General features: G+C 50.0%; 4 protein-coding genes across 5 annotated transcripts; 3 read left to right on the top strand and 1 right to left on the bottom strand.

Annotated features, from left to right (window-relative positions):
• The first annotated feature begins 4,212 nt into the window (after nucleotides 1–4,212).
• On the top strand, nucleotides 4,213–7,586 carry PV09_03267 (uncharacterized protein). The gene is made up of 6 exons (XM_016356444.1): nucleotides 4,213–4,430; nucleotides 4,492–6,056; nucleotides 6,104–6,291; nucleotides 6,346–6,475; nucleotides 6,524–6,632; nucleotides 6,685–7,586. Exons 1-6 carry the CDS (start codon nucleotides 4,265–4,267, stop codon nucleotides 7,530–7,532), a joined length of 3,006 nt encoding a protein of 1,001 aa, XP_016215967.1. The 5' UTR covers nucleotides 4,213–4,264; the 3' UTR covers nucleotides 7,533–7,586.
• Nucleotides 7,587–8,219: 633 nt separating this feature from the next.
• On the top strand, nucleotides 8,220–8,529 carry PV09_03266 (uncharacterized protein; the record flags this gene model as incomplete). The annotated part of the gene is made up of 2 exons (XM_016356443.1): nucleotides 8,220–8,335; nucleotides 8,415–8,529. The coding sequence occupies 2 exons, from the start codon at nucleotides 8,220–8,222 to the stop codon at nucleotides 8,527–8,529; spliced, it is 231 nt and encodes a 76-aa protein (XP_016215966.1).
• A 358-nt stretch (nucleotides 8,530–8,887) lies between these two features.
• PV09_03265 (uncharacterized protein) lies at nucleotides 8,888–10,662 on the top strand (the record flags this gene model as incomplete). The annotated part of the gene is made up of 2 exons (XM_016356442.1): nucleotides 8,888–9,281; nucleotides 9,335–10,662. The coding sequence occupies 2 exons, from the start codon at nucleotides 8,888–8,890 to the stop codon at nucleotides 10,660–10,662; spliced, it is 1,722 nt and encodes a 573-aa protein (XP_016215965.1).
• Nucleotides 10,663–10,891: 229 nt separating this feature from the next.
• Nucleotides 10,892–14,069, bottom strand: PV09_03264. Of its 2 annotated transcripts, XM_016356441.1 has the most exons (6): nucleotides 13,698–14,069; nucleotides 13,571–13,645; nucleotides 13,323–13,493; nucleotides 12,000–13,211; nucleotides 11,564–11,928; nucleotides 10,892–11,505 (listed from the first exon to the last, which is right to left on the bottom strand). In XM_016356441.1, the coding sequence occupies exons 2-6, from the start codon at nucleotides 13,590–13,592 to the stop codon at nucleotides 11,311–11,313; spliced, it is 1,965 nt and encodes a 654-aa protein (XP_016215964.1). In that variant the 5' UTR covers nucleotides 13,593–13,645; nucleotides 13,698–14,069; the 3' UTR covers nucleotides 10,892–11,310. The 2 variants fall into 2 exon arrangements, with proteins under 2 accessions (XP_016215964.1, XP_016215963.1); XM_016356440.1 differs by having other exon boundaries at nucleotides 13,571–14,069.
• Nucleotides 14,070–14,376: the final 307 nt, after the last annotated feature.

Below are 14,376 nucleotides of genomic sequence, written 5' to 3'. Positions count from 1 at the left end.
TCAATCACGACACGGGCTGTTGAAGTAGAAAATAGACTTCAGAGGCCCGAGCTAACTGGCACATTAAAGTCCACGGCCACAATTTTGGAGGCAATCAACAAAGGGCTTGTACAGCTAGCCACGTCTTGAATGAACCTTTCGCCGTCAAAATACTGTCTCTAGAGAAAGAAGGCCTTTGGCGATGCGGAAATGCGCCGAACTTTATGCGTAAACTGCAAGCGTAGCAAGACGGTTAGCATTAGTAAGCGTTGACTTGCCGTCACAGCCCCGGACGTTCCGCGTGTTAAAACTCTAATAATGCCGACCTGGACTGCTTTTGGACTGATTGTGGGATAAGCGCTGTGGAGCTAATTGAACTTGTGGCTGCTGTTCCTTCGGACAGTCGCCGACACCCGTCGGAAAGACCGTTTCAACGTTTAGTCTTGTGCCAAACGTGCAACTAGTCTTAAGATATGACCACGGTGTCTTGGGCGCCATTTTGCATCATCCGTATTTCTCACTGCTTACGATTGGGTGAAGCTAATGCAGGTCCTGTACAGGTCCTCTCCAGGCGTTACCCCAGGATGGGGTCCCCGCGCAATCCACCCACTTTCGGAAAAGGTTTCGCCGAGTTTTTTTTTTTTTTTGGACCTTATGTCCATCTACTGTGAAATTCGGCATGATTACCGCCTTCAACAGGATTCAAGAATTCTGACTTAATGTGTAAAAAATTGCGTAATAAAAGAATGAAGCTTTAGATCGAGGCTTTTGATTGGCACAAGGCTTGAAACCTGGCTCTAGAAGAGACGATGAATACGTAAACAAAATAATATGACTGTGCAGGCGCGCGGAACTAATGACAACTTGTGCTAACGGGAACTGCATTGCATGAGATGGAATGGTCGTGTGAATGTGGATCCATTGTCCGCACTTGAGGTGTGAGACTGTACAGGTCCATTGGAGACGGGTAATCCAGGGCCTAGAGACCGATTCACACCTATATAATCCATATCTTGGGCGGTAAATGATCGTCAGATACGATCCACTGGATTGATCCAGTACATACTAAGATATTTTCTTTTGAGACGTCTCCTCAAAACAGAATCTCAGGCGTCTTTTAAACTCTATTGTCGTTGTAATTGTTCAGGCTGAAAACAAAGTGTATCCCGCCTAGCAGCATGGGCGAAACTAAAGCAACTCAGGTGCATCATGAGCATATTCATCACGATGCCCAAGATCCAAAGACTACATTCTCTCAGAATGTAGATGGCGAGTATGCTAGCATTTAGAAAGTAATGTTTTCTTGAAAATTAATGAAAGCTCAGAATCCGCAATCCTCTCCTTGGTATTCCCAAACTTCAGCTAATGGAGGATGTCGAAGCCTTCTGCAACACCTATGGATTGACAGAGAAGCTAGAAGTGATGAAGAAAGGTGCTCTGGTTGCTCAAAGTCCATGGAATTTTGAAAATATCCCTGAGCTAAATGAAAGCGACAAGCATGTTCTTCGTCGTGAGATTACACGTACGTTTATTACACGTTCGATTGACATCTATTAATCAAGTTGAGCCAGACAAATGGCATCTTTCGAGATCTCTTTATTTCACAGTGGGTCTGTGTTCACTTGGATCTGCGCTTCAGTAAGTACGACGAGACGTGTAAACCATCTCGAATCTCGCAGACCACACTGACAAAAAGGCAGAGGATGGGACAATACAAGTGCAAATGGCGCCAATCTGTCCTTTCCAGTAGAGTTTGGAATCGAGGATAACAGCTGGTTAGTCGGATTTATTAATTCTGCGTAAGTATAAACTGCTGGACCTATAAATCAATCACATTAATAATTTGGTTTAGACCGACTATCTCCGGCCTTTTGGCAGCATGGTTGGCTGATCCGTTGAATAACTGGCTCGGTCGCCGTGGAGTCATCTTTCTTACGGGTCTTTTTTGCATATTTCCCATACTTGGCCAAGGGTTGACTCATAACTGGTGGAGCTTACTGATCTGTCGTCTAATCATGGGTGCTGGTAAGTGCCTGAAGAATTGAAGATTGAGGTGTCTCAAAGGCTCTGAACATACTTACGCTCCAAGGTATGGCAATAAAAATCACCACCATTCCAATCATGACATCGGAAATTGTACCCGCTCCAATTCGTGGCGCTTTAGTTATGACTTTTCAACTATGGGTTGCCTTTGGGATTTTGGTGTATGTGTCGAATCATCTTATCCTTTGCGTATTCGACAATTGTTAATATATGAACGTAGCGGACTGTCAGTTAATTTAATGCTTTTCCGAATTGGACATCTAGCCTGGCGCTTCGAAATGTCAGCTGCGTTCATCCCGGCTATTCCTGTTGTGATCTTGGTTTGGTGGTGTCCAGGTATGTATTCGTTTTGCCAATACAAGCTCTTCGGATACTATTACTTAAGCTTCCACCAGAATCTCCAAGATGGTTGCTTAAGAAGCATCGAATTCAAGAGTCGTTCGCGTCATTTTGTCGGCTTCGAACTTCAGAATTAATCGCAGCCCGAGATTTGGTAGGAGATCTCTCTCGTAGTAACCTAGGAGTTGCGGGCTAACATTTCATAAGTACTATGCATACCGCCAATTTATTGTCGAAGAGCAAGTGCTGGGCGGTTCTACCTTTTGGAGTCGGTTTGTAGAGCTCTTCACCGTGCCGCGAGTTCGTCGTGCCACCTACGGCGCAGCTATCGTGATGATGGCCCAGCAATTTTCTGGCATCAATATCATGGCATTTTATTCATCTACGGTTTTCGCCGAAGCTGGTCGCGACACTCGTGATACTCTCTTGGCATCGTGGGGATTTGGTCTAGTCAACTTCGTATTTGCGTTCCCGGCTATATGGACGATTGATCGCTTTGGTCGCAGGAACCTGCTTCTCGTTACGTTTCCAAACATGGCATGGTGCTTGATTGCGGCAGGATGCTGCTTTCTAATCCCTACCACCTCTTCTGCGAAGTTGCCATTGATAGCCATCTTTGTTTATGTATATACAGCTTTGTACTCCCCGGGTAAGACTCACATATCAAATTCTTTCAAAGACTGACACATTTTTTTTTCCAGGGATTGGACCCGTTCCCAACGTATATGCGGCAGAATGCTTCCCCCTTTCTCACCGAGAGATTGGAACTGCCCTGGCCATCTTTGTCAACAACACGCTTTCAAGTATTCTCAGTCTCACATATCCTTCGCTTCTCAAGGGCCTTGGTCCTACAGGAGGTGAATAACCTCCTTGTAAGAGTTCCATAGATGGGGAAGTTAACATGTGCTTATAGCTTTCGGGTTTTATGCAGGCCTTTGTAGTCTTGCATTTGTCATCATCTTCTTGTTCTTGCCAGAGACTAAGTACGAGTGCTACAATTTTGGCTATTTCAATAACCACGAATCTGACTAGTTTGGCTATAGGCAACGCACTCTCGAAGAGCTAGACCAGGTATTTGCTGTACCTACAAGTCGCTTCGCCTCGTATCAATGCTGCGAGTGGCTGCCACATATTTTCAAAAAGTATATCCTATTCCAGCGCAAATCGAAACTTGACTCACTATACCATCTTAAAGGTATCAACGATGGATTGCAAGATGAAGCTTAACAGACACCAAGAGAGCAGCAAGAGGGTTATATCACTGATGTGTAGGATGTGAGGAAACAAGGAAGATTACAGCAGAACTCACGAAGCAAGCGGATTAACTAGCTTTCTGATTGTATACTGCTGTGATGCGGTTTTGGAAGCCTAAGCAGTAGTTTCGTATTTAAAGTTGAGATTAGTCTGTTCATTCACAGGGAAGGAGCGGTTTCTACTAATCAAGATGTTCGTGAACGTACCTCTTGGGCTAAGTCCAGATCTGGATAACAGCAGATTAACATGTCTCACTGCATTTTATACCTATCGTTCCTGGTCATAATCTTAGCCCAGGTCATTGTGTTGAGGTCAAATGTTAATGAACACGGAAATCCTAAGCTAGCACACAGACGATGAAGTTGTGAAACATTCCTCATGGCGGTGAAGGATAAGTCAATCCTTATCATCTGCACTTTAATTTGTAACGAACAGGAGCAAGTGCTCTCTAATCTTTGAAGGAAAGAGAGTGGTATGAATGAGAACGTGGCGGAGCAAAGTACACGATCCATCAAGGTCAAAATCACGTGCATGAAATTTCCCCTTTTGTCTAACCTCCGCTATTCGCCGCGTCGTGTTCTTTATGTAGTGTCTTCACCAACACAATTTGCGCTGATCTCAGCGTGTCGCTCCTTCTAATCAATTCAGAATGGCTCGTCTTGGGCGACTCGGCTTCTTAGCCGTGGCGGTCGTTTTTCATTTCACGTACATATACTCAATCTTTGATATATACTTCGTGAGTCCCATCGTGGGTGGCATGAGGGAGTTTAGTGTGCCAGGAGAGGCGCCGGCGCGAAGACTGGTGTTGTACGTTGGTCAGTAGATGGCGCATTATATAGCGAGGTAGTGAATGTAGTCGCTGATCCAGAGTTGTAGGCGACGGTCTCCGAGCCGACAAATGCTTCCAATCATTCCCTGATCCCTCACCTTCGAAAAATGATACCGATGCTCTCACCCCGCGACCGCTTACACCTTTTTTAAGAAATAAGGTGTTGAAAGAGGGTACATTTGGTGTTTCACATACCCGCGTCCCTACCGAGTCCAGACCTGGACACGTTGCGCTCATTGCCGGCTTATATGAGGACGTGTCGGCTGTGACGACAGGATGGAAACTTAACCCTGTGAATTTCGACAGTGTTTTCAATAAAAGCAGGCACACGTGGAGTTGGGGCTCTCCAGATATTCTGCCCATGTTCGAGAAAGGTGCTGTTCCTGGACGAGTCGATGCGTTTACTTACGGCGCCGAATATGAGGATTTTACGTCCAATGCTGTTGAGCTCGACATATGGGTATTTGACAGAGTTAAGGCTCTCTTTGAGGAGGCGAAGACGAATCCAGACCTAGATGCGCAACTACGCCAGGACAAGATCGTTTTTTTCCTACATCTGCTTGGTCTTGACACCACTGGACATGGGTTCAGGCCATACTCGAAAGAATACTTGCATAATATAAAGATTGTAGATCAGGGTGTAAAGGAGATTACGGAGCTCATAGACAACTTTTACAATGATGGCAAGACTGCATATGTCTTTACGGCTGACCACGGCATGAGCGATTGGGGAAGTCACGGAGATGGCCATCCTGACAATACGCGAACTCCCCTCATTACGTGGGGCTCTGGAATAGCAAAGCCAGTCAAGAAGATGCTTGGAACTGCACCTGGCCACGAAGATGGCTTCTCGGCAGATTGGGGCCTCAGCAATATACAGAGGCATGATGTTGCTCAAGCTGATGTTGCAGCGCTCATGGCATATTTGATAGGGGTGCCATTTCCCGTCAACTCGGTTGGCGAACTTCCTCTCTCATATCTCGCCGCGAGTCCTAAGGTCAAGGCAGAAGCGTTGCTTACCAACGCGAAAGGAATTCTTGAAATGTACAAGGTTAAGGAAGCTGAAAAGAAAGCGACAAAACTTCGCTATCGACCATTTTCAGGCTTTGGGGACGAGACACACTCCATCGAGTATCGAATTGCGCAAATTGAAACGTCTATTGAGAAAAATAGAGCCAGCGACGCGATTGCACAATGCAAGGAGCTCATTCATCTTGGCCTACAAGGGCTCCGTTACCTTCAAACATACGACTGGCTGTTCCTCCGCGCTCTGGTCACACTAGGTTATCTTGGTTGGATTGTGTATGCCGTCACACTTGTGATCGACCTTCACGTACTGCAAGGCTCAACTGAGCCACAACGAACGGTTGTGAGCAACATGGGTTTCTCTTCTGCGCTGGTCGCATTATTTTCACTGCTCTTTGTCCAAAAATCCCCGATCACGTATTACATTTATGCTGTATTCCCAGTCTTCTTCTGGGAAGAGGTATTTGCTAGACGCAACGCAATAAGCAGAGGAAAGGACATTCTTTTTGGCTCAACCTCAACCAAGTCCAGTCCAGCTGGCAGTTTACTCAAATTCCTAGGTTTTCTTGCACTCTTGGAAGTTTTGGTAAGTTTCTTTAAGCAGGTGATTGCACATTCTAACCATACTATCAGGTACAAAGTTACCATCACCGTGAACTATATACAATTTGTTATCTTCTTGCGATCGCATGGCCAGCATTTTACGGCACAGAATTTTGCAAGAAACACGCGATCCTAGTGCTAACTTGGATGACTTCTTGTGCATCAATGAGTGTGTTCACACTTCTCCCGGCTATGAAAGTTGAAAATCCCACATTAATGTAAAATATGCTGTCCCATTGTTAAAAAAGGTCTTGCGCTAATGACATCTCTAGTTTTTCCGCGGGGGTTTTAATGGGAGCCATCGGAGTCATGTACCTAGTATTTGAGGATCGCATCGTCAATCAGCTTGAAGGTGTCACAGTTGAACAGTCGCCTTTTGCTCGGACAATTTTTGGACTACAGGTGAAATATTTTGCTCTCTGTCATTGTACTTGACTAATAAGGACGCAGATTGGCTTGGTCTTCCTCTCTATGGTGGTAACGCGGTCAGGCATCTCGTCAATTAGTGCGAAGCAAGGCTTGCCAATTGGCACGCAGATTGTTGGATGGCTCACATTGAGTTAGTTATATATCTTTTCGCACAAATTTGGTCGCGACTAACGCGCAAAAAGTCGCATCTTTGACCGTACCCTTTTTACACGGCATCGAGCCTAACAGCCACTACATACACCGCCTTATGGTCATATTCCTGACTTTCTCGCCACTCTTCATCATCCTGACGATATCCTACGAGGGCTATTTCTATATTGCCTTCTGTGTGACGCTTGTCACATGGGTGCGCCTTGAACACGCCATCTATGTTCATACGACGAAAGCGGCTATTCAAAAGACACATGTAGTAAAGGGAAAGTCGAATGGTCAGCCCAGCCCATCTGGACGTGCTGGCCTGACTCCTGTCAAGCAAACTTCGGTTACAGCACAAGATCAGCACCAGGCCGTCTCTACTGGCCAACACCGACCGCTCACTCTTGCTGACGCGCGCGTAGCACTGTTTTCGCTCTTCCTCCTACAGTCAGCATTCTTCTCCACTGGCAACATCGCTTCCGTCTCCTCGTTCTCCCTTGACGCTGTGTATCGTTTGATCCCCGTTTTCGACCCCTGGTCCCAAGGCGCGCTTCTTATGTTCAAGATTTTTGTTCCCTTCGTTGTACTATCTGCCAACCTGGGAATACTGAACCATCGATTAGGCGTGGCGCCAAGTGCGCTGTTCATGATTGTCATGGCGATTGGTGACGTTCTAACACTGTCCTTTTTCTGGATGGTCAGGGACGAAGGCAGCTGGTTGGATATTGGAACTAGCATCAGCCATTTCTGTATAGGTTCTGGCCTTTGTGTCTTCGTTAGCGGACTAGAGGTGGTGTCTGAAGTTTTCGTAAAAGGAGTGGAGTTCGGCGATGACAGACCGGGAGTTGAATTGGTAGGTAATGGGACTACGGGAAACGATAAAAAAGCCAACTGAGTTGAAACGAGCTCGGTTCTTATTGTTAGATGCATATCAATCTATAATTTATCATATTTTTTTGTTTGTCATTTGGCATTCGAAATTTGCCCAACCGCATTGCCCTTTGGCATGAAGGCCAGGTTGTTCGCTCTTCACTTCTGTTGCTCCGCAAGAAGAGGTGTGATTCTTGAGCGAACTGATATAGGACGGCAAATATAATTTATCCTGCTTTTGGACGTCAGCCACCGCTTTTTGACACGCTCTTTGCTGATTCCAAGGCTCGAAAGTTATTTAAATCACTGTGTAAAAATCACCAAGCCGGACGAATTGGTTCTTTCGGTAAGGTCGAGAATAACTACCAAGCTTTAACGAGAGCCTTGTCCTCATGAGCAATGGAAGTCATCAGCCACAATAGACAAAAATGTCATGACGGAGGTACAAGGCACGTTTACGATAGAAGAAGCTACCAGCTACAACATGTGCACCGGATAGCCCTCTCTTTGGATAGTTGGTTGCATAGTTATGCCCTTCTGCGCGCATGACCGTGCGAGACAGCAAGTGAACACACAATTCAACTGCAAAGATAGTGCGGTGACGTAACGAATTGAACAGAGCTTAGAGTTATTTCGGCAAGCGATTTCTCTCTCTCCTCTCTTCTTCCTCGATCGGTCCTGGTCGTTTGCTTCTCGTGCCGCACCAAGCGCCATGAAGGCCACACTAGTGCTGAACTCATCTCCGTTATCGAGAGATTATCTTATCTGCAAGCGACTGACGTCCGAAGCCTCGAAGCTCTTCATCCTTGCTCTGATCGATCTTGGCAGGTGAGCTTGTCCAGCGCTCAGTCTTCAGTGTTTACAGCGTTCCTTGGTTCGCGCTGATCAGGCGACTGACGCTAAGCAGAAATCCGGTCGAGAATCCTTTGCCTTTCCGACCCAAGAAGAGATCTGTAGAGCGTAGCACGCCTCGATCCCAGCTTCTGGAACATACTCGCTACCACAACGAAGCGGCGGCTTAGCTCTTCTAAGCGGCTTGGCTATGCGTTCATCATGAAGCTATCAGGTCAACGCGGTTGTCCATATGCCAGCGTCGCTCCCAGATGTACGCTATGTATGCATGGACCCCGCCAGCCGCTCGCCACCGCCGCCACCATTGCCTTGATTTCTTCAGCTCTAGACGCGTATTCGCTCCATGGGACGCACGAGCAGATGCCGCTTTTGGAATGGAATGAATAAGTTGCACCGATGGAGGTTTGCTGTAGCTTGCTTTTTGTCCCGCTGTTTGATATCGTGTGACATTCGGCCTGCTTCTGATTATCTTACGCCTGCGGCCTCCCTGGTACTCATGCGACTTTTCGTTCTGGTCCTTTTGCTTCAATGCAGCTCCAATTTCTTTACGCGCTTTGTCTAAGCTCGTTGTTGGCTCCTCTTGCAGTATTCGCGGGAGACAGCATCTCCACTGACTTGGATACATATGGCTCTGGTGATTCTCAAGGAACGCCTTACCAAACATATCTGTCGAATGCGGACGTGAAGCCTCCCCAGCTTCAGATCAATTCAAACTCGTCTGGTACTGCGCCGGGCTATGTATTTATTGGTGTGGACGGGAAACCGACATCCGGTCAAAATGTGCCCGTTATCTACGACATGTCAGCTGAACGGATGGGAACGCTGGTTTGGACGGGAAACTACTCAGAGCCTTTCGACTTCAAGGTGCAGACCTATAAAGGTGAGCCCGTGCTCACATTTTGGTCGGGGGAGTTGTTAGACGGTATGTTCGTAGTCGATCCGGCGTTGAAATTGGAGGCATTAACCGATCGCCAGGCTACGGACACGGCTCGTACTATATTCTCAATCAGTCCTACGTTGAGATCGCACATTTTAGTGCTGTTGGGTATGAGGACTTGGGAGATCTTCACGAGTTTACAATCACCACGGATGACACCGCACTGGTCACTGTTTATGCCGTATCGCAAGCAAATCTCCTAGAGTTCGGAGGCCTCGCAGACGGTTATATCTTCGATGGCGTCTTCCAGGAGATAGACATTGAGTCGGGCAAAGTCGTCTTTGAGTGGAACTCCACAGAACACGTCGCGCTCAACGAGACGTACAACGACCTAGGCAGTTCCGGCACGCTGGACTCTCCTTTCGACTACTTCCACATCAATTCCGTCGAGAAAGATGCGGACGGCAATTACCTCGTCTCAGCACGTGTCATGGATTGCGTGTACAAGATCGACGGCAAGACAGGTGATATCATCTGGCGCCTGCACGGCAAGCGATCCGACTTCGACGTCGAGGACGCTGCCAACTTCGCGTTCCAGCACGACGCGCGCTGGGTCGACGACAAGGCGCAGACGCGCATGACCATCTTTGACAACGGACCCACCGACGAGGTGGCCTACTCACGCGGCCTCCTCCTCGACGTCGACCAGTCGGCCAAGACGGTCAGGCTAAACACCGAATTCGCAAACGGCGCAAAGACGTTCGCCATGTACGAGGGCTGCCTGCAGCCCATCAATGCCAGCGACGAGAAGACGAACTACTTCCTCGGCTTCGGCAACCAGCCCTTCTTCGCCGAGCTGGACGCGGACGGCAAGATCCTGCTCGACGTGCAGTTTGGAAAGACCAACGCGGTCAACTCGTACCGCGCGTACAAGCTGCCGTGGACGGGCAAGCCGCTTACTTCGCCGGACATGTACTACGACGCCGGTGCGAAGAAGGCGTACCTCAGCTGGAACGGCGCGACGGAGGTAGAGTCCTGGGCCATCTACACCGCCAACACGACCGGCGCCAACGCAGAGTGGCTGCCCCTCGTCAACGTCACGCGGACGGGCTTCGAGACGGAGCTGGATCTGTCCGGTGTGGAAGGCAGACTCGAGACGTACGTGCGCGGCAAGGCCGCAAACGCCGCGGGCCACACTATCGGCTGGACGCGAGCAAGTAACGGAACGGCGATGGTGGACGCGCCCGTACCCTCCTCCGAGGCGGTCGTGGCGCAAAGCTCCTCTTCTTCTGTGTCGGCGACGTCGACGAGCTCGACAACCGCGACGCCTTCTGCGACGAAGAAGTCGGCTGCGGTCCGCAGGTGTGGCTTCAGCGAGTTGGCTGCTTTGGTCGCTGCCTTTACTGCGATGCTGTTTGTTTTGTAGTGATACATCATGTATATACCCCGCTATAGCAGCGATAATGGCAATCTTCAAAGCACGATGAAAGGGGAAGAAAGTTTTGCGCCAGTACTTGAAATCGATCTTAAAGTCTGCCATGTATTGCGGATGGCCATTGAGAGTCCCATAGGAATGTGCGATCAGAGGCAGCGTTCAAGGAGTCATCCGAGATAATGCACGCATGGACGCAACACATATACAAATAAGGGCAAAGTCATAAAAGTCCTCATTCGAAATTGATATCTACCATGAGACCATGTCTCCCTTGTCTTTGTTGGATGTGGGTCCAGAGGATGAACGGCTGTCTCGAGCAGAACAAAAAACAGATCCCGTAGCAAAAAACGCCCTCGCCCAAGCCTCTGTATACACTATGCGTCAAGAACAAAAAGGGAGGGCTAGATGTAGTCTCTCTCTTTTTTTTTTCTCATGTCGAAAGAAGAATAAGGGCGACGGCGTTGAAAAAGGAGCATGTGGAAGCAGCATCCGCCACGCTTTGAAAAGAAAGGAGGGAAAAGCAAAGAACTGTATAAACCTAACGAAGTTCCCCCCCTTTGTGGCCTAGGCCTCCCAGCTTCCCCGAATTCTCACATGATACTGCTTCCGCCATCGTCTTGGTTTTCTCTTGGGCATTCTCTACGCTACGTTTTCGAAGCTCGGGTCCTTGACACTCCCTCCTGCATCCCCCAGCCCGGCGACAGGTCTATTGTACGACCAACCTGCAAACTGCTGCTGCATTGTGGATGACAGCATTGGCCCGTCGACGTACGAGTCAGTGGGTGGCTCGGACGTGAACTCACGGTCGAAATTGGCAGTGTCACGTGCATCAACCTGTCATTTTACATCAGTGCTGAATGCCTTTATGGGGTGGAAGGGAGCGGCGACATACAACGCTAGGTTTGAAGGTAGGCTCGTACTTGCGATCCAAAAGCTTCCTCCAGTCGATGCTATGGAAGAAATGGTGCGTCTTGATCTCGCTCGCACCCTTGGCACCTAGTCGCTTCTCTGCATTGCGATCAAGTAGCCTCGTCAGGAGGTCGCGTGCAGCGGGTGGAACGATCTCTGGTCCCGGGAAGTGCAATGGCTCTGTGAGGATCTTCCGATACATCTCATTTGTATTTTCGTCGTAGAAGGGAGGAAGGCCCGTCAGCATTTCGTACAGTAGAACACCGAGAGTCCACCAGTCGACTGTCTTAGTGTAGCCACCGCCTGTCAGCAGTTCCGGGGCGAGGTACTCAGGTGTACCGCAGAAGGCTGAAGTTCGAAGATTAGCAAATCAATGTAGCGCGAATAAGACGATAGGAAAAGAAGAGGAAGAGACGTACTATTCGTCCTATCTTCGTCTTTCATGTCCAACTTGCACAAGCCGAAATCGCACAACGCGATGTGGCCGGTGTAGTCAAGAAGAATATTTTCTGGCTTCAAGTCACGGTAGATGACATTGAAACCATGCAAGCACTCAAGAGCACAGAGCAGCTCTGCAGTGTAGAAGCGCGCGCGATTGACGTCGAAGCGCTGCTCCCGCTGCAAGTGATGGAACAGTTCGCCGCCATTGACGAAAGCTAGCACAAGGTAAAGTTTCTCTGGCGACTGGAAGGAAAACTTCAAGGGAACAATGAAGGGATTGTTGATTTGGGCGAGGACGGAGCGTTCGGCCAGCGTGTGCGCGACCTCGGACCGCGAAATAATGTGCGCCTTGCGGATGGTCTTGAGCGCGTAGATACGATGGGTATCCTTCTTCTGGACCTGCATGACTTTGCCGAACGAGCCCTTGCCAACGACCTTGAGTAGCTCAAAGTCTTCGATCTTGAGCGAACGCTGTCGGTTCTCGACAAAGTGCACGCCAACCTTCATTTGACCGGCGCCAAATTGAACGTCAATCCATTGCGTACCTACCTGTCCACCTTCCTTCTCTTGCTCAGATCTAGCCAGGGCTGCCTTCTCCTTGTCCTTCTTGCTTAGTTTCGCGTCGTCCTGCGCCTGCGCGGGGCCGAGGGCGACCTCCTCGAAGCGCGGATTAACTTTCAGCGTGCCGATGAAGGCATCGTCGGTACGAGCCGAGTTAGGAGGTGCATTGGGATTGCGGATGTACAGCGAAATGCTGATGTCGGTTGGGCGCGAGACGTCAAACTTGTACTGTGTGCTCTCGCCAGCCCAGAGGGGGTTCTCAGGCGTACCAGACACGGCGTTGATGAAGACCTGCTGCTTGTCGAAGTCGATGAGCGCATAGGGCAAATGTCTGCTGTTGTAACGACCATGAATTGTGGGGGCTGCGTTGATAGCACCTGCCGAAGACTGCGGGCGGCCGCCTCGCACGTACGAACCTGCAAGGTTCGGATCTCTGGACGAGTTGGGCCGCATGGAGCCTGCGACGGAGAATCCACCGCCCTGCGACAGCGAGCCTGCGTGATGGGACGGCTGCCATTTCTCCTCCAGGTGGGCAGGCAATTGGAAGCCTCTGCCCTCGTGCAAGGTGACTATGAGGATGCCAGGCTTGAGCGGCGCTGCCGGCGCTGCCGCGTTCGCTTCTGAGTATGCTGTTTAAAGGAATTTCTGTCAGCCATCTGCTCTTCCTCGCATACGCTGTCTCACTGAAGGCTGTGGATTTCCCAGTTCGGAGATGCCGAAGCAAAGAAGTGGATACGGACCAACATTGTTCGGGTCTTTGGCGGCCGTCAGTGTGCTGACCTGGGAGAGAGGACTGCCGTCGGTGCTAGATGGCCGTGGCGTCTGTTGGGGGGCTTCTGGCGTGATGGTAGCGGTGGATGAGCTTCTGCTGAAGGTGTTGGCGAGCGGCGCCAGATGCGTCTCTTTCAACTCTGCTCGACGTCAGCTATGCGGCCGGACGTTGCTCTTGGCTCTTGCAGTCTCGCCGTCCAAGATGATCAGCACATACTCTTGGTCAACTTCCACGACATGGCGGCTGTGTGGGTACAGTCTAGCAGTGGGTGATGGGTGCAGCGGCGGTGCGCTGCGAAGTGTTGGTTCGGAAGGGAGCGAGGTTGATTGTGGGGTAGTAGTACTTTACAAGAAGCAACAGGAGATGGGCGGTGGCAGATCACTCGGGACAGGGCAGGTTTGACAGGGGCACAAGCGGAAGTTTATGAAAGGGGAACGGGTCACAAAGGTTGACAGTGAAGGTGTTTGCAGAGTCGGATGGCGACGTTCGGGGAGGGCGACAGATAGCAATCAGGTCTGCAGGCGAAGTAAATTTGAGTCTTTGGCCACTCTTGCCGTCCGTCCTGGCATGATACGCGTACGCACAGCCTCGCAACTCGCGGTGGGTTAGAGGGCGGTGGGTAAGGGGTGACGAGTAGTGGGCAGCGGGCAGTGGGCGGTGGGCAATGAGCGGCAGACAGCGGGCAGCGGGCAGTTCGCAGTGATTTGGAAGGTCGGGGTCAGTGGATCGTAGCAAGTAAAGGGAGCGGGCGAAGGGCAGTCAGCTGGCGGGCAGAGCACAGCGTGTGGGGCGCCAACGGCAGAGGGTGCAAAGGAGGGATGCCCCCCTGCCGCCATCGGCTGCTGGGCTGCCTAGGCCGTGTCGACTGATGACATAATGTGCAGAGAGCCTGCGTGAGCTCACTTTACGTCCTCTACAGGCCAAGTCGCAGGTGCGACCTTTGTGGGCTCTCTTGCGGGCGGGCGCAGCGGGCGCGGACCATGCAGAACCGCGCCTGCTCGGGGGGGGCCTAGGGGGAGGCT

This window comes from Verruconis gallopava, assembly GCF_000836295.1.
Source record: "Verruconis gallopava strain CBS 43764 unplaced genomic scaffold supercont1.8, whole genome shotgun sequence".
Classification (NCBI taxonomy): Eukaryota; Fungi; Ascomycota; class Dothideomycetes; order Venturiales; family Sympoventuriaceae; genus Verruconis; species Verruconis gallopava.
The sequence above is the reverse complement of the archived record's forward strand: the minus strand, read 5'-3'. Positions and strand labels throughout refer to the sequence as shown.

What these genes read in the sequence shown, in the direction of transcription:
- PV09_03267 (XM_016356444.1), top strand. Translation starts at nt 4,265, where the DNA reads ATGGCTCGTCTTGGGCGACTCGGCTTCTTAGCCGTGGCGGTCGTTTTT. An exon ending in TTGCACTCTTGGAAGTTTTG is followed by an intron (nt 6,057 to 6,103) that starts GTAAGTTTCTTT and finishes CCATACTATCAG; the next exon opens with GTACAAAGTTACCATCACCG. An exon ending in GTTGAAAATCCCACATTAAT is followed by an intron (nt 6,292 to 6,345) that starts GTAAAATATGCT and finishes TGACATCTCTAG; the next exon opens with TTTTTCCGCGGGGGTTTTAA.
- PV09_03264 (XM_016356440.1), bottom strand. Translation starts at nt 13,592, where the DNA reads ATGTCGTGGAAGTTGACCAAGA. An exon ending in GTCGTGGAAGTTGACCAAGA is followed by an intron (nt 13,494 to 13,570) that starts GTATGTGCTGAT and finishes GACGTCGAGCAG; the next exon opens with AGTTGAAAGAGACGCATCTG. An exon ending in CAAAGACCCGAACAATGTTG is followed by an intron (nt 13,212 to 13,322) that starts GTCCGTATCCAC and finishes TCCTTTAAACAG; the next exon opens with CATACTCAGAAGCGAACGCG.